General features: G+C 45.2%; 4 protein-coding genes across 4 annotated transcripts; 1 reads left to right on the top strand and 3 right to left on the bottom strand.

Moving 5' to 3' along the window:
• Positions 1–5,470: 5,470 nt before the first annotated feature.
• On the bottom strand, positions 5,471–7,603 carry J4E83_005885 (uncharacterized protein; the record flags this gene model as incomplete). Its single annotated transcript, XM_049332801.1, has 1 exon — positions 5,471–7,603. One exon carries the CDS (start codon positions 7,601–7,603, stop codon positions 5,471–5,473), a length of 2,133 nt encoding a protein of 710 aa, XP_049188043.1.
• Positions 7,604–8,640: 1,037 nt separating this feature from the next.
• Positions 8,641–10,911, top strand: J4E83_005884 (uncharacterized protein; the record flags this gene model as incomplete). The annotated part of the gene is made up of 1 exon (XM_049332800.1): positions 8,641–10,911. The coding sequence occupies one exon, from the start codon at positions 8,641–8,643 to the stop codon at positions 10,909–10,911; it is 2,271 nt and encodes a 756-aa protein (XP_049188042.1).
• A 291-nt stretch (positions 10,912–11,202) lies between these two features.
• On the bottom strand, positions 11,203–12,743 carry J4E83_005883 (uncharacterized protein; the record flags this gene model as incomplete). Its single annotated transcript, XM_049332799.1, has 2 exons — positions 11,203–12,234; positions 12,288–12,743. The coding sequence occupies 2 exons, from the start codon at positions 12,741–12,743 to the stop codon at positions 11,203–11,205; spliced, it is 1,488 nt and encodes a 495-aa protein (XP_049188041.1).
• Positions 12,744–14,076: 1,333 nt separating this feature from the next.
• On the bottom strand, positions 14,077–16,137 carry J4E83_005882 (uncharacterized protein; the record flags this gene model as incomplete). The annotated part of the gene is made up of 4 exons (XM_049332798.1): positions 14,077–14,613; positions 14,666–15,077; positions 15,135–15,261; positions 15,315–16,137. The coding sequence occupies 4 exons, from the start codon at positions 16,135–16,137 to the stop codon at positions 14,077–14,079; spliced, it is 1,899 nt and encodes a 632-aa protein (XP_049188040.1).
• Positions 16,138–18,044: the final 1,907 nt, after the last annotated feature.

Raw genomic sequence — 18,044 nt, 5'->3', positions numbered from 1 at the left:
AACGTAACCTTTATAAAAAGCTTTATCTTTACTATATATAAGAATATTATCTAAATAGATACTATAGATATTATTAAGATACTCTTAAAAAGTCTTATTAATAAAAGTCTAAAACGTTTCTAGAGCGTTATATAGTCTAAATAGTATAACTAGATATTTATAAAGTTTATATCTTATCTAAAAAGTAGTCTTTTTCTTATTACTATATTTAATTCTTACTAAATTAAAAGTAGTAATAATATTAATAATACTTATAATATAGACTTTAGCTATTTATATAAGCGTCTTCTTTATTAATAGTAGTGTATTTTAATTCTTCTTTATAATAGTATTTAAACCTCTATAGTTAACGTAAATATGTAGTCTACTTTTTAGTTTTTTAATAATAAGAATAGGTAAGGCGTATAGTAAAGAGCTAAGTTAGATAAAACTCTTACTTATTATCTTATTAATATAAGCTTTAATAGCTTCTATCTCTTATTATATTAGGCTATAGATATATAGTTAAGAAGGCTTATCTACCTTAACGTTAATAGCGTAATCTATACCTAGCTAATATAGTAGAAAGTAGTTAGTAAAGTAAAGACTAAAGATCTCTTTTATTTTTAAATAAAGCTAGTTAGGTACTAGCTTTCTTAAGTCTTTATTAGTTATCTCTACTTTCTTATATTTCTTTATATACTTATTAAAGTTATTCTAAGATATACTTATATAGCGTATAATATTATCTTAGAAAGCTTTATAACTATAGTTATTATTAAGTAGATTATAAAGCTTTTCTTAATAGTAGAGTTCTACCTAGATAACTTACTCTAGGTATCTTTTAGTAGTTAGTATAGTAGTGTAGATACTTATTATTATAATAGCTATATTCTTATTAATCTTCTAGGTATAGCTATCTAGTAGATACTTATTACTATATATAGTCTCTATTATTCTAGCGTGTAAATAGTTTAAATAATAATAAGAGCTATTAAATGTTATAAACTAGTTAGAGCTAAAGTTAAAAGCTAGATTATACTATTCTATCTAGTTTATTCTAAGAATAAGGTTATATTACTCTATACTAGTAATATAGTAGAGAACTTTACTAGTATATAAACTATAGGTAATAGGTAATTCTATAGCTTTAGTAAGTAACTTAATAGTATAGCTATTAGCTAGAGTTAACTAGATTAGTAACGTAGTTATATAATATAGTTTATAGTTAAGAGCCTATTATTAGCTAATAAAGTAAGCACTAGCTCTAGTGTTAACTAGATACGTAGTCTTCTTATTACCTAATAGCGTAGAGAGTTAATATATAAAGTTAAGCTATAAGGTAAAGTAAAGGCTATCTTAAGTAGAGTAAATAGTAGTAGTAGAAAGATAATATTATTATAGTAGTAGAGTCTTAACGCCTAGCACTATTATTACTATAGCTTTAAGTTAATTATAATACTTTATTATAAAATAAGTCTTCTTAAGTAATTTACTCTATTTTAGCTTCTAATTACAATTTTGTTTAGAAGCGTCTAAAAACGTAACTTATAGATAGGCTTAACTACGTAGCCTTTATTATTAGCTTTATTATTCTTAATATAAGCTTAGTAATTATAATTATTATTATTCTATTTATTAATAGTCTCTTTAGTAATAGCTTTATTATCTATAAAGTTAGCGTCTATAGCGTTTAAAGAGAGACCTTTAATTTAATTAAAAGAAATAGCCTAGGTCTTAGTATAGTTATTACTATAATAAGCCTTATTACTATACTTAAAATAAGCTTTATTCTTAAAGAGAATATCTTATTACTTATTAGTTTAACTAAATATAATAGAACGCTTAGTAGTCTAGTTAAAAGTACACTTTTAATCTAAAGAGTAGTTACTAGAAGACTAATAATAAGAAGTTTTACGTAAGTTACGCTCTTGCTTAGTCTTCTTTATAATAAAAGTAGAGTAATAGTTAATTTCTTTTTAATTAAGGTTATAATTATAAGTATAATTTAGAAATAAAGTAAGTATCTCTCTATAAATAGAGCTAGTAGTAGTAGTAGTAGTAAGTCTAGAGCGTATATATTATTATATATACTCTACTATCTTATAATTACTCTTCTTAAGAATAGTATAAATCTTTAAGAATTATTAGCGCTAGGCTATAAAAGTCTTACTATACTTCTACACTAGTAAGTACTAGTTATAGAAAAAAGCCTTAGCCTCTATCTCTTTCTTATATATCTTAGCACTAAAATATTTATCTATAATATCTAGAATATCTAAGAAGCTCTTAGCTAACGTAATACTATACTTAATTAAGTCTTAGGCGTTACCTTTAATATAATCTTCTAGATATATAAGAGTAGCGTAATTATTAATATAAGTAGAGTACTTATTAATAGTAGAATAACACTACTTCTTATAGTTTTTATTCTTACTATTATTCTTGCCTTTAAACACTAAGATATTAGGTAGATAGATAGTAATACTACTACTAGTTCTAGTAACTAAATTTAGAGCTTAATTATATAGGCTAGCTATTAGCTAGCGCTAGTGTTTAGAAGCTATAAAGAGTGTGCTTTATTACTTATTATAAGAATAGTTAACGTTATTATAATAGTAGTAGTTAGTATTATTATAGTAGTAGTAGTTAGTATTATTATAGTAAGAATAGGTAGTATTATTATATTAAGTGTAATTAACGTTATTCTAGTAGAGATAGTTAGCGTTATTATAGTAAGTATAATTAGTAAGAACTAAGGCTGCGCAGCTATTATATCTACTACTAAATAGTGTATTCTAGTAATAGTAATTATTAGAATTAGTGTTATTCTACTAGAGAATAGAGTATAGCTTATAGTTTAGCTTATACATAAGAAGCTTATTAAGAACTATATTATACTCTTTCTATAAGTAGGCTTTACTAGTTTATTTATTACTAAGTTACCTATTAATATCTTTATAGTTAGTGTTATAGTTAGTATAGTTAATATAGTATTAATTAGCCTTCTTCTTCTTCTTAGTAGCGCATTAATATTTAGATATAGTAATTTTACGTTTAGTTTTCTAATTCTTATAGAAGTAATTAGCTTTACTCTTTTTATACTTAAGCTCTTTCTTTAGCTTATTAAGGTTATCTTTATTAGCGTCTTATATATTCTTAAGCTTACTAATAGTATTATAATATATATTACTAGTAGTATAAAGTTTATAAATCTTAGCTTAGAGAGTAAGATAAGCTAGATAGTTATTAATCTTCTTAGAGTTCTCTAATAATACGTCTTTACTCTTTAGCTTACTAATCTAACCTTTAAGATTATAGATATAGTTAAGCTTTTTATTATATAGTTATTATAGAATAGTAGATAGTAGAAGTTACACTTATTTAGTAAGAGTATTATATCTCTTAGTAAGAAGTCTAATAGCTATTATAATATAGACAAGCGCAGTATAAAACTACTATAGAAACTTAGTAATAGCTTTACTAAAGTAGATTTTGTTACTAATTATAACGTATAGGTATAGTTTAGTAACTATATTAGGTTTAATACCTTTCTTAAGATTTTAGTCTATTATAATAGTATAGCTAGTAGCGTAGTTATTATTAGCGTAGAGATAAAAGGTTTAAAGCTCTAGCTACTATCTAGACTTAAGTAATATATAAATAATCTCTAAGTTATTAGTAGTAATAATTTTAACGTAGTTGTCTAGAATATTAAGTTTAATATATTAAGTGTTATAAGTTATAGGCTCTCTTAGTTTAGTACTAGTTATCTCTTCTATAATAGAAGGTAGAGAGTATAGGTCTAGAAAGCTACTTTAGTAGTAGTTAGATTACTAGATTTTACGTAGCGCTAGTACCTAGACTATAGTATTTTAGATATCTTAGATATTATAGTTTCGCGAGCGTAAAGGTTACTATAGGTTTAATATACTTAACGCTAATATAGTGTTAGCTATAGAAATAAAGATAGTAGATTACTTATAAACTATAGTCTACTTCTAAGTAGACTATATTTACTTAATTATTTGTAGTTATTACACGTCTTAGTACTTAACGCATAATATATAGATTTACTATAACTACTTACTCTAATTAAGGTAAGCTAATTCTCTTTCTATTATATTATAACTTTAGTAATAGAGCGTATTAATATTTGTCTTAATAGCTACTCTACTAAGTACTCTAATAAAAAGCTTCTAGTAGTACCTATTAGTTACTCTACTTCTATATTCTTATATTCTAGATTATAGTAGATAGCGTTGCTAATTATTACTTAAGTGTTAGACTTACTTCTAATTACAAAATAGTGTTAGTAACACTATAGACTTACTTATTTAATAAGCTTTATAAGTTAGAAGGTTATAATTACTTATTACAAAGTTATAGTAGTAGAGAGAATATAGGTGTCTATATTCTAGGTATAGAGTAACGTAGAATAGTGTAGAGGTACAATATAGTAGGTTTAATATATAAGATTCTATATATAAGTCTATATATAGAAGTAAGTAAATATTTAATATTTTTTACTTAATTAGCGCTAGGCCTAATTAGATAGAAGTTGTAAGTTTAATCTACTATACTTAAAGATATATACTTACTATATAAATACTTAATAAGATAAGTACTTACTATATTTTATATAAGTTTTACTAATATTTACTTAGAACTTATACTAGTAGCTTAAGCTTTTATTTAAAATAAGTAGATAATAGTATATAAGCTACTAATAAGAATAATACTCTTTATATACTAGTCTACTTTAGAGAAGTTAGCTTTTATATATTAAGTATCTTTTTTTAGTAATATTAAATAATAGATAAGAATAAACTATATACTTACTTTATATAATATATTTATTAGTAAACTAATAATTCTATAGCAAGCTAGTTTAAAAAGAGTAAAGTCTATTACTAGTACATAAAAAGACGTATTTTAAAAAGAGTTAAAATTCTACGTTTAGAGGTGTAGGCGTTAGGCAGGCTAAGGCTTGGGTTCTTAGCGCTGCTGCCTCTAGCGCAGTAGATTATATAATATATAAGTGCTAATATAAATAAATATATAAGACTACTTAAAGAATAGTGCTAAGAATATAATATTAGATAGATAATAAATAATAGAATGTATAAATATTTGTATTATAGATAAAGCGTTTAGAGCGTGTGTGACGTGTATATCGAATGCATAACGCGACCGTCAAGTTTCTCTCTAGAACCGTGGTTGACCAGCGTTTCGTCACAAGATATCTTAGTCTCGACAAAGCGACTCTGAGGCAGCAGACGCGTGTCTGTCGGAAGAACCATGGTAGTAGCATCTCAGGTGGATTGGACATGCTCTAGAAGCTCGATAAAAGGTGGGTATATATTGTTTGATATGCCGCTGCAACCGCGGAGGCTCCCGATGGCCCAGACTAACTGTCCTCAATACATGCTGCTTACATGTCGTAATCCTCTCCACTACATGTGTGCATGAACTACCAGAATAAGACTAACTAACCCCAAACGTCCATGTTGTTCACAATGCACTCCTCGTCTGTCCGCTTCTTCAGACTACCAACAACATAGACCTTCTCGCCATACTCTTGCAATCGGTCCATGGTAGTCCTGACGTTCTCTTGGCTAACAACGAGCACCATGCCGAGACCCGTGTTGAATGTCCTCGCTAGTTCCGTGTTATCCAGGCGACCTGCCTTCTTGAGCCATTTGAACACGTCCAGAAGCGGCCAGCTCTTTGCATCGAGCTCCGCGGTCAGGGTCTTTGGCAACATGCGAGGAATGTTCTCTAGCAGGCCGCCGCCCGTTATGTGGGCCATACCCTTGATCAGGCCCCGCCGGGTTGCAGCTAGTAGCGGTTTGACGTAGATCTTAGTTGGTGTCAGGAGTGCCGTTCCGAGGTTTTCGCCTGAGCTCCATGGGCATGCGTCTGAGTAAGAGATGCCTTGTGTCTCGACAATTCTTCTGACGAGAGAGAAACCGTTGGAGTGGACTCCACTTGAGGCCAGACCGATGAGTACGTCACCCTCGGCCATGGACGCTGTGTCTGGTAGGATCGTTGCGCCCTGCTTGATCGCACCGATTGCTGCACCACCTGCATCATATTCGCCTGCCTGGTAGATACCGGGCATCTCTGCCGTCTCTCCACCAACAAGGGCACATGCAGACTGCCGGCAGCCATTCGCGACGCCCTCGACAAACTTGGCAGCGCCTTCTACATCAAGCTTGCTGCAAGCGTAGTAGTCGAGGAACATCAGAGGCTCAGCGCCTTGTACGACAAGATCGTTGACGTTCATGGCGACGAGATCGATACCGACAGTGTCGTGCTTGCCCATCTCGAACGCAATCTTGACCTTTGTGCCGATACCGTCGATAGCGCCCACGAGTATGGGTGCCTCGGTGTAGCCAGCTGCTTGCAGGTCGAGCAGCCCACCAAATCCACCGATCTTGCCATCGGCTCCAGGGCGTTTTGTGCTAGCCGTCAACGCCTTGATCTGCTTCACGAGCTGGTTGCCCGCGTCGATGCTCACACCCGATGATGCGTATGTCAGCGCCTCGCCAGCTGGCTGTGAGGTGCTGGAAGGGCGTGTCACAGTGGTGCCCTCCTCGGCCGGCTCAAGGAGCTTCCAGTCGCATGTTATGCCTTCCTTCTTGAACTCTTGCAGCAGATGTTCCGCGATCTTGTCGAAGTTCTCGGTCGCGAGTGCGAGGATGGTCGGGCCGGCGCCTGAGAGACAGATGCCCAGCAGGCCGGGATGTGATTGTGGGGTAACGGATTGGAGGATCTCGGTAAGACCGGGGATGAGGCCGCGACGGTAGGGTTGGTGGAGCTTGTCTTGCATAGCTGTGTAGATCATGTCGGGGTCTGGTGTGGCTTGACCGAGTGCGGTGGTCAGGACAGCCAGTCGCTGCATGTTGAAGATGGCGTCTTTGCGCGAATACGACTCAGGCAGTACCGCACGCGCCTTGGCCGTCGAGACCTCAAATTGTGGGATGACGCATATGCACTTGATAGCGGGCGACCAAGCAAACTTGGTGTAGTGTCCGATGTTGAGGGGAGGCTCGGGTGGCCGCAGACCCGTGTCTACACCACCTGCAGGTTGCGGGAGGACTTCGCTGAGGGGAATTTCGAGGCGCTCGGTGTCTTCGGGCGACAGTTCGTTGAGGTATGTGCCGACAAAGCCTCCATATAGCGCTGCTGCGACGTTGTCTGGGTGACGCTCTTCCATCAGGCAGTAGTCGAGCATGCGCGCTCTCGATAGCCCAAGGTTTCCGACCTCATTCGCCAGATATACACCTCCTACAATGGCTGCAGCCGAAGAGCCCAGTCCGCGTCCCAGTGGTATTGGGTTCTTGACGTGGACGTGTGTTTCCGAAGGGAAGTCGCGAACGCCATGGCAGCGGAGCACGTATACGGCGGTTCGCGTGATGAGGTTGTCTTGCGCGCTGAGCGGGACATCTTCGGCGCCTACGCCTTCATAAGTTATTTTGCAGTTGAGCGAGTGCTCTGATTTCTCCTTCTTGGTGACTGTGACCTCGAGTTCGAGATAGAGGTTGAGCGCAAGGCCAATGACGTCAAAGCCGGGGCCGATGTTGGCGGACGAGCAGGGGATCTTGATGTGAGTAGTCATATTGGACTACAGAGCGCCTGGGGCTTGACGTGATGTCTTGTTATGTCGTCGCGCAAAAAATATTGGACCAGCGCATGGGAGGGATGAAAAAGAATCGCGTGGGGCTCAAACGCCGACGCCGGTCGCGGGGTAGCGCACCGCCACACTTCATCCCTTGCCAGCCTCGCGACGCGTCCAGCTACGCGCAGACAACCAAGTACTCCATTCCATCTCATCTCATCTCTGCATTCGGCTCCCCATTTCTGTCGCGACAGTGCCATCGCATGCATCAGCTTGTCGGTCCAAGCCGCCGTCTCTCACACAACCGAGCATACGTACAGACACCGCGATCCAGAGGGGGAGTCGCGTCATCGCGTTCGCTATCAGCAATAGTGGACATGATGCATCGCAAGCGTGGCTCGAATATGGTGAAGGCAGAGAGGGACTTGGGTGAGGCTGTGCAACACGTCTCCTCGCTTTGGTGGCATCCAAGAGCTGCAGTGACGCCACCGCTGACGCCTTGTGTGACCCGACGGCGTTGCCAACGCATAGCCCTTTCAGTACTCAGGTAAGTAAAGATCTGTGTGAAAGCCGCTCACAGTAGTTGAAATCGACAACTTCGCAGCCCTTCTGCAAGGGCTTTCGCTACCAGACCCGCAGCAGGCAGACGTTCTACGATATCGCCGCACGACCAGGCAACAGGAAAGGCTGACCGGTTTTCTTGGCTGTCTACATATAGCCTTGCGAAGTACTTTTTGTGTGAATTTCAGTTCACTCACCTTCTTCCTTTACGGTCATCTCTTACTTGAATAATCGGAGTGAACCGGGACTTCCTTTATCGTTCAACTGCTTCGATAATACGGTGAAACGAAGCCTCAGCTCCGCTCGACTAGCACGGCTCCCAGGCTCTCTTACAGCACTACGCTCTCACTTTTTCCTCAACCCACTCAAAGCCTTTACTCCCCCCACCCACTCAGCATACCATTACAGTACCTCAAGCAAGCCGATCTCGAAGGACATCCGTCGCCTCAGTTCAGTCCGTCCCAACAGCACTCGTCATGTGCGACTCGCCCACTGAAGAGGACGCGCGCGCTGAGCAGTTGGCCTACTTGCGCCAGCTCATGGCCCTGGAGCAACGCAATAGAGCTAAGCGCGAGGCTCGCTCCCCATCGGTCTCCTCTTCATCATCCGAAGAGGATAAGCCAGCCGCAAAGAGCAAGTCAAAGACCAAAACCAATGGTGTCAAGCACGTTCTTGTCAACGGTAAAGGTCGAAAGCAGGCTGAAAATGGCGCCACCGATGAGGACATTCCGGAAGACAAGGCCGAGGACAAGGAGCTCTACAAACCAGGAATGAAGAACGGTCTAAAGCACCTGTACTCCGGAAAGGAAGATAAGAAAGGCCGCTTTCAGTGGCAAGAGGAGATCCCCGAAGACCTTGGAGAAGCAGTCGAGAACGACGAGACCGCAAAGTGGGCGTTGCTCGTACGAAACGTCAAGGTTTATAACGATCCCCGACGGGTATTGTCTGTTCACTCGATTGTCGTTCAGAGCCCGCTGCTGAAGAAGCTGCTCGCTGGTGTACTGAAGAACTACCCTGGTGTCACCGTCGGCCTCAACCGTCTCGAGTTCCAGGGCAAGTTTGAGCCACTGATTCATCGATGGACTGAGTTGCAGGACGATATTGCCAAGCTTGGCGACGAGACAGAGGATAAGCGCACGACCAAAGCCCACGCTGAGTTGCTCCAAGACATTCTCACCAAGGAATTCAAGAGCATGATTGATACCTCCCAGGACATGAAGAACAAGAAGGTTATGACATACGAACATCTTTGGACGCTGTATCAACCTGGAGCGACTGTTTTCGCTCGACAGGACGGTCAAGAGACGGCCATGATTTTGGTCGAGACGCGTTATGGACAGGATTGCAAGGGTGCACCCTGCTTTTGGCTGACGTGCAAGTATGTCGATTGGGATGGCGCCAAATTCGGTTCCAACAAGATCAACCTCTCCATCGCCGCCTATACCGGTACACGCGCCATCACCAATCTGCGTGTCTACCCCATCGAGTTCCATCCCGAGGGCGAAGCTATCCGCACTCGCCTCATTGAACGGGGTGCCAAAGCAGAAACTCTCGCTGGTCCGAACTATAGAGCATACCAAGGTGTTGCATGGAGGCAGGGTGGATTCGGGAACAAAGACAAGTACAACGTGAAGGGTCGGATAATCATCGATACCTACGGCTGGAACCGTTTCGACCCCACTCATTCGGTCTTTGTAACGCCACTGAACCAGAAGGATCCTAGCCCGCCACCAGTCCCTCCTATTCCGGGGCAGTACGACGAGGAAGAAATTGACGAGTGCCAGGATGAGTTCGAAGACGAAGACGACAGTGGCATGCCATTGGATGGCGCATTTGCCGACGAGGACGATGCAGCCAAACACGTTCCTTTGACAACTGAACAAAAGCTTATCTGCACACCTCTACTTCGTGGTTACAGCCTGAAGAACAAGCTTTGGCTGAACTTTTTCGTAAACTGTGTTAAAGACATTGAATGGCAAGACGACGCCTTCGATAGACTGGTCCTCCCTAAGAACCAGAAGGAACTAATCCTGGGTTTTACAGAGTCTCAGCGAAAGTTCCGCGATACGTTTGACGACGTGATCGAAGGTAAAGGCAAAGGCATGATTATTCTACTCTGCGGCCCACCCGGCGTGGGTAAGACTCTCACTAGCGAGTCAGTCGCCGAAGAAATGAAGGTGCCTCTCTACATGATGAGCGCCGGCGATCTTGGCTTCGATCCTAGGAAAGTAGAGACCAAGTTGCAAGACATCCTCGAAATGTGCAGCCGCTGGAACGCGGTCCTCCTCCTCGACGAAGCCGACGTCTTCTTGGAGCAGCGCTCTCTCCACGAGCTCGAGCGCAACAAACTCGTCTCTATCTTCCTTCGCGTTCTAGAGTACTACGAAGGCACCATGTTCCTCACGACCAACCGCGTCCAGACCTTCGACCCAGCCTTCCAATCCCGCATCCACATCTCGCTCGACTACCCCGGTCTCACCATCGACTCCCGCAAGACGGTCTGGAAGAATTTCCTCGATTCGTCGTCGCAGGAACATACTATTTCCAAGGCTGAACTTACGGAGCTGGCGCGTATGGATCTGAATGGACGGCAGATTAAGAATATCCTCAAGATTGCTAGGTTGTTGGCTAGTCGCAAGGAGGAGAAGCTTAGTCGTGAGCATATCACTACTACTATGGATGTTACCCAGCATCTCCATAACGAGACGCAGTTTAGTGAGCGTACCAAGGGCACTTTGTATGGTTAGTGCGAAAGGATGAGGGCATTGGTGAAAGGACTGGCTTTCATTCATTCATGGGTTATTGGTGGATCTAGACACCAAGCAAGTAAGAGATCGGCCTATTCGAACATGTTCGGTGTCTACAGGAGCTATAGCGCCCTCTTGATCAAGATCTAGGGGGGGATCATACGTAGAAAATGCTACCAAATCACAAAATGGAGAATATGATCAATGCCGACTTCATGACTGTATTAATGAGTGTTGGAGTATCAAGACCTAGTATGTATCTGCTCAGCAACAACTTGCCCCGCAATCATCTCACGGCTTAGCATCCCACCGTTTGCAAACCCAAGTATAGGCATCCTTCAAAAACTGCTCTTTATCTTCATCAAGCCAATAGTCGAAACCATGACCCACTTTCTCGCTGGGTCCGCGGTCTACCTTCTCCGTCTCGGAGTTCCATGTCGGCCTCGTCTGCAAAGACTTCACGATACTCATAAAGAGCATATTATCCTCCTTGAAACGATCGCCGTAGAGTTCTGAGTCTCTCAGCGTATCGCGGAACTTTATAGTATCCTTGACGTCGCAGTTCGGATCGTCCCATCCGTGGAAGATGTGAATTGGGGGAAGGAAGTCAGGCTCAACATCTTTGGAGGTATGCTTTGCGCGCTCTAGGCCATCCATATAATTGGTATTTGTTGGGTCGGCCAAAGAACAGTCGCCATGCTTGCGTCGAAGAAGGTCTTTCCAAGTCTGAGCCATGGAGAGTATGAAAGCGAAGGCCATACCCTGTGAAGGCCAACGCTCCGAGCAAGTTGGCACAACGCCCCTCTTCTCGAGCTCTCTGATTACAGCGCCAACGTCCTTTGCGCGTTCCTTGACTTCTGTTTCAGTGAACCATTGTCCCATGTATTGATTCTTCCCCTTATTCTCCTTCTTATCGGCAGACTTGTCCCAATCCCGCTTGTAATGCGCAATCATAGGGTAGCGGAGAAGCGCTACCTTGATGGGCAGGTTAGGTCCACCCTTCGTCGCGTTGAGCCACATCGCAGTGACCGCAGCCTGACCACCAGCGCTCTCACCTTCCACATATACGCGATCCTTGTCGATGCTATACTTTTGCCCCGGAGTTCTACTGTATAGCCACTTCGTCCACTCTGTGTAACGGGGCTCGAAGCAGCCGTCTTCTTTGTACCAGTCGAGGAAGTCGCGCATGCTTTTCACGATGTCCTCGTAATTTGCTTCGGGTGCAAGTGGGTAGTCTGGCGCAATGATGATGGCGCCTCGTTTCTTGGCTTTGGCAATGGCGGTCTTGGAATACCAGGGGTAAAAGTCGGCAGCTCCTGTGCACTAGTGTTTTATCAGCATCTTGTGGGGTGTGCCATGCCCGTAAAGCTACTCACGTAGCCGCCGCCATGGAACAGCCACATCACAGGAGCTTCGTGTCCCTGCTTCATCTCTTGTGGAACGAGTATCGTTACCTCCATGCTCTCCTTGTCCCAGCGGTCAGAGAATGTATAGTCGGTTTTAAACAGGAAAAAGCCCTCGTCCTCAACCCACGTCTCCTTGCGGTCGAACATCTTAAAATTCTCTTCGCCATCGATAAAGATATCGGGTCTTGTCATTTCTTCGCTCGGCCAGGTATACAACTTCAACAGGTCTCTTGTGACCAGCTTGTAATGATCAGTGCTGTCTTTCCGTGCTTCCTTTACGATATTCAAGGCCTCTTCTGGCCAGTTCCATTTTCGAGAATCCGGCGTGACCAACTCCTTCAATTTAGCCTCGCGTCCTTCGCTGCGCTTGAACAATTCTTTGAGCTCATTCTCCTCTTCAGATGTCCACGTCGGCGTCCAAGTCATAATTGAGTTGTAGACTATCGTGGATCGGTATGGGTGTGATGTGTTTTTAGTGAATTCAAGATTCCGTAAAGTTGTCAAAATCTTCGTTGTGCTGTCGCTGCTCGGTGTCGAAGTGCGAACTTCAGTAGATACTTCCCCAACTTATATACTCCTTGTTGACTCACATTTCCTCCCAGTCACCCCCGAAGACTCACAGTCGACGCTTATAGCCACCAGTCAGCCCGCGTTCGACTCTCGAGGAGTCAAGCCCACGTTGATATGCCATGCCCACCAACTGCTCTTCGTACGTGGTGCCATGTGATCGTGCACGGCGGGAAGCCGTGCGTCGTGACTCTATCGCTCGGGTACCGTCATAATAGTACTTCTCGTAACACGTTGTCGGGTGTGAAGTGTAACACTGGATCCAAGGTTTCCGTTTCTCTCGGCATATAGGCCCCTGGTTGTGACCGCGACCATGCCGTGGGGGACTGTATAACATCGAGCCTCCGGTATCGCTCGCGTACCTTTGTAGCTTTGTTGCCTATCGCGAGGAACAAGACCTTGTTCATCGTCTTTGTTGTAGCTGGAGTCTGAGCTTGGGCCAACGATTGCAGCGTGAGTTAGTGAAGATGATGGCTGACGAGAAGGAGTATGTCCGCTCTGTCGCATCACGTCTTCTAGGTATGAAGCAGAACTGCAAGGCTGATAGTGCGTTTGTGAACGATCAATCACCGGTTGGTCCTTCCATTCCAAGGTGTCATCCGATCGTCATAACGTTTCTTCCACCCAACACCCGCTCGGTCTGCGATACCGTGTGAGCTCTGAAACCGATGAGAGACATGATGACAGCCGATAATCTAGATCCCAAGGTCGCGAATGGAGCATGGATGGTGTACGAGAAGTTGCAGAGGTGACAAGTCGCGAGATCCGTCTCTCCGCACTAGCTAAGATCGGCAGGGGTGGCCAATGCTGAAGCTTCCCATGTGAGGCCCCACTTTCGGTAGACATGCACGGGAGGAGCTATCTCTAGCGTATAGCGATGTTCGGGTGTGACAAGCAGACTACTTGAGGCGAACCGTCTACGTGGAACAGATCATGATGTATTAGGGAGTGCATCGCGTTCCATCGAACAATTAGGCTATACTCCGGAATGGAACTCGATCAAGCACACATAGACTCAATCATACGGGAACATTACACATTAAATCAAGTCAAGCGTGTGAGCAACTCACACTGGGGTATTCATTATTTGCTCAGAGAGCTTCGCGTGCTATTTACACTAACGAATGCATTACATAATCCTGCGTCCTGTAGAAGCGGAACTTCAAATCATCTGGCTGGTTTGGATATGAATCTACGCAGTCGGGACAGCGCCAGTAGCGTAGCCTTTCTCGATAATCGGAGGGGGCTTGGGCACATTTCGGCGGAGGACCGTCTTGTTGATGAAGTAAGGCACCGACTGGGTGATCTCGTAGTGGAGGTATTGCTTGGTGGGCACACTGAAGACCTGGTCCAATTCTTCAAGCGTAAGCTGCTTGGTCTCGCGGACGAAACAGAAGATCATGAACCAGGCGATTAGATTGAGACCAGCGTAGAATCCAAAGGCGCCTGTCTGCGTCATGACCGAAACCATGCGAGGGAAGGTGAGGGACAAGATTCCGGCGAAGGTGTTGTTGATGCAGACAGCCCAAGCCATGCCCTGCTCACGCTGGATGGTAGGGAAAACCTCGGCAGAGTACTGGAACGCAACTGGTCCTTCTCCGAGCGAGTACATGATCGTGAAGAGGTAGATGAACAAGACGATCGGTCCGAGTTGAGCGGCTTGACTACCACTGTCGTTAAGAAGGGATAAGCCGCCAGCCAGTAGGAAGATGCACATGAAGGGGAAGGTCTAGCACACAGTCAGTACAAGGTCAGTTGCGCAAAGGTCGGGAAGTACTTGCCCACATGCAGAGGGTCCTTCTTCCCTTGGTGTCGATGAGGAACAGAGTAGGAATCGTAGAGACGACCTGAAGAGCTCCGTAACCCAGAGAGGCGTATAAAGCCTGGTCATCGGTAAAGCCGACCTGGGTGAAAATGGTCGAGCTGTAGAATGAGATAATGTTGATACCACACATCTGCTGGGCAATCATGACAGTGGAAGCACCGTAATTGGCACGCCTAATTCGAGGCACGCGGAAGCAGTCCCACATGCGGTCGAAGTAGCCAGCTCCACGTGCAACAGCTAGCTCAGTCTCATAGATGACGTATGAGTAGTAGTAGTCGCGAGCAGCAATGATGGGGTGTGCGCGCAGTCTGGCCATTGATCGGTAGCCTTTGGCAATGTGGCCATGCTTCATCAACCAACGAGGAGACCTAAGAGTGTTTGTTAGTATATGCTTGACATGATTGAGCGTGATGAATTTCACTTACTCTGGGCAAAAGAAGATGCCAACCATGAGGATAAAGGATGGGATGAAAGCAGAACCGAGTTGTAGACGCCATGAGATAGCTCCGGTATCCTTGACGATGACATTGGCGCAGAAACCGAGGAAGATACCTGTGAATAGGAGTTAATAACATATCGTCGACAACACGGATAATACAACTTACCAATGACAACCCACAACTGCCAGAACATGACCAAGGCACCGCGAATTCGGTGAGGCGCAATCTCAGCAGAGTAAATCGGGACAGTGGCGTTCTTTGCACCGATTCCAATTCCCATGATGAAGCGCGCAGCAAAGAGCCCTTGCCATGATTGCGCACAAGCGGAACCGATGGGGGTGGCAGTCAGGCAGATAGCGGTGACGAAGATTTCTCCACGACGACCGAGGTACTTGTTGAGGGGGTCGACGATGAAAGCGCCGATGAGACCAGCAGTCAAGAAGATGATGGAGTTGATAAGTCCGATGATCCATTCGCCCCTGTCGGATCCGAGAAGACCGAATTCCTCAGGGAAGGACAAGTTGGCTCCGTTGGATCCAGTCTGGTCCCAGCCCTGAGTGGCGGCTCCGATGGCACACAGACCAATCGAGTACCACATCATGGTGGGACCGAACCACTTGTGGTCGCGCTCGTAGATGAGAGCATCGCGCTCTTCCTGAGTAAGGTCGGTGAGCATCTCGAAGCGCTCAGGATCGCGCGCGATAAGGGCGGCCTTTCCGAAGAGGGCGGCGTGCTCATCCAAGCCATGGGTGGCAGCCCATCGCTCAGCAGCGCTGACGCACTCGGCCTTTGACTGACGGGTTAGAGGGTTCTCGATGATGTTGTGGGCGACAGATTCGCGGCGGGCGCCTGTATCAGCGATGTGCTCTGCGGTGGGCGTGTAGTGAGGCTCCTTCTCGTTGGCCGGGTCGTAGGCAGCTTCCTTCTCAGCAGAGTAGGCTACTTCCTTGTCAGGAATGTGGCTGACGCCAGTGTCCTTTGCGTCCATGGTGGAGTGGATGTCTCGCAGGCTCCGACGTTAGTAAGACAAAGTGCAAGGAGTTGCGGAGAGCAGTGGAGTGGAGGTAGAGAGAAATGGCGGGGGAGATGAGCAGTCGATCTTATACCTGGGGGAGTTCGGAGTGAGAGGGAGGCCTAAAAGTGGAGCCTCAACGGCGCACGCCAGCCGTAAGAGGTTTCCGACAGGCACCTGGGGTTTTCCAGATTCTCTTTCACTGGCACCACCGTCGCGGCGGTCGAGCACCCCGGGATCCTGGCTCGCGTCAGCCATTGAGAAACAGCCTTGGAGGAGGGGGTTTCACGCGCTAGCGCTATCGTTCATGAGGATCCCCACTTCATCTCTCCCCATGGAGTAAGCCTCCCCAAGCGTGCTGCGGCTATCTTAGCCACGCTTAAGGCCTGGGGCTTGGCCGTCACCCCAAAGCTTCGCGCAGGCCGACGTCTATGACCTCACCCTCCGCATTCTCGACCCCATGTGATTCAGCTAGCTCAAGCCACCGCGTTACATTGCTCGGCTGTCTTCCGAGCAACCGTCACGCCAGCCGCTCTATGCTGGAGGTTGGTGAAGGGCGCTGTCAGCTCACCCTTACATGTTTACCGGTGTATCTTGCGTCGCACGGCGCACGAGGCGCAATCGCCGTCACAGTAGCGCGGCAGGTATCCCGTACTCGTGGTGTCCCCGTGATCAGTGCAAGGCTTCACGTTGCATGTGCTTGGTGCGATCGAGGTGTGCGGCTTGTTAAGCTGACGCTGCCCAGCTCCGATCGGCGCCCATATTGCCCTTCCCGCCAGCCGCCTGCATACCGGCACATGTTGGCGCGACCACCGAGGCAGGGAGCAAGGCGCCATTGTACTGCCGCCAAAGGTCCTTCCCGTTGTTTCCTTCTCATAAGTGTCAGCCCATCCCAATCTCCGCCAGGATCACGACTGCAATCTATCTGGAGAGGTGTTCGACAAGTCCAGAAAATGTAGGAAGTCCATCGCATTGTCGCCTCAACCAATGGACGACGTCGGTGGCAAGCCTCGACGAGACCAGCGAACTCGATAGCGTACGCGCGGCGATGTCTTGGGCACCTTGAGTCTCCTTGTCCCAACAATCCAAGCCCTCGCCAAAGCTTGGGACGACATCGAGCCCGGCCCAACTGTCAGAATTGTGGGCTTACGTCTCATTCGTAGCGACACGTTCTTGTGGAGACTACTCCAAAATTTTCTCCAGGCCTCTCCAGGTTTCAGCGGGTCGACACACAGACCACGGAAACATCGCTCACGTGCCTGTGTTGCACTGGACATGCGCACGCGCAAGACAAAGAATATGAGATGCGCAGCCGACGAGCATGCCGGTGCTTTTACCGCAAACAGAGGGACCAGGTACCGTCCTGCAAGCAGAAGCAACCCGCCGCTACCGGCTGCGGCACAGGGTCGCAAATGGTGAACTCATTTTCCCGACCTTTTCTTAGCGCATATAATCACACATATTCACATATCGCTAGTTTTTCCAGCGTCTGTTAACCATCCTCGCACTATATAGGCGCGATATGCACTTCGTGTCTCGAACCCATGAGGCTCTCGTGGAAGTGGGCCTCGGTCTATTGCAACGCTAGACATCGTCCGATACCCCACACCATGGAGCCGTCATACTCCACAGCCTCCGGATTGCCCACTTTGGACAACTAAGCAGCATTTTTTCACTAATCACACTCGAGCCTCATCGAAAGTTACTCCGATGCCCTACTAGTTCCCGCTAGCCGCAACGCTGCGTTATCGATTTCGGACATGACCGACAATGCTCTAAATGCAGTCTTTCAAACTGTCGCCTTCCCAAAGCTCTATCTGCATGCTCCAGACCTCGGCCATGCGGTGCGGGATCGAGAACGAACACTTCAATAAGCCGCGCGC

Source organism: Alternaria metachromatica (assembly GCF_023757995.1).
Source record: "Alternaria metachromatica strain BMP 0045 chromosome Unknown scaffold_12, whole genome shotgun sequence".
Taxonomy (NCBI): domain Eukaryota; kingdom Fungi; phylum Ascomycota; class Dothideomycetes; order Pleosporales; family Pleosporaceae; genus Alternaria; species Alternaria metachromatica.
This window is presented reverse-complemented; position numbering and strand designations above follow the sequence as displayed.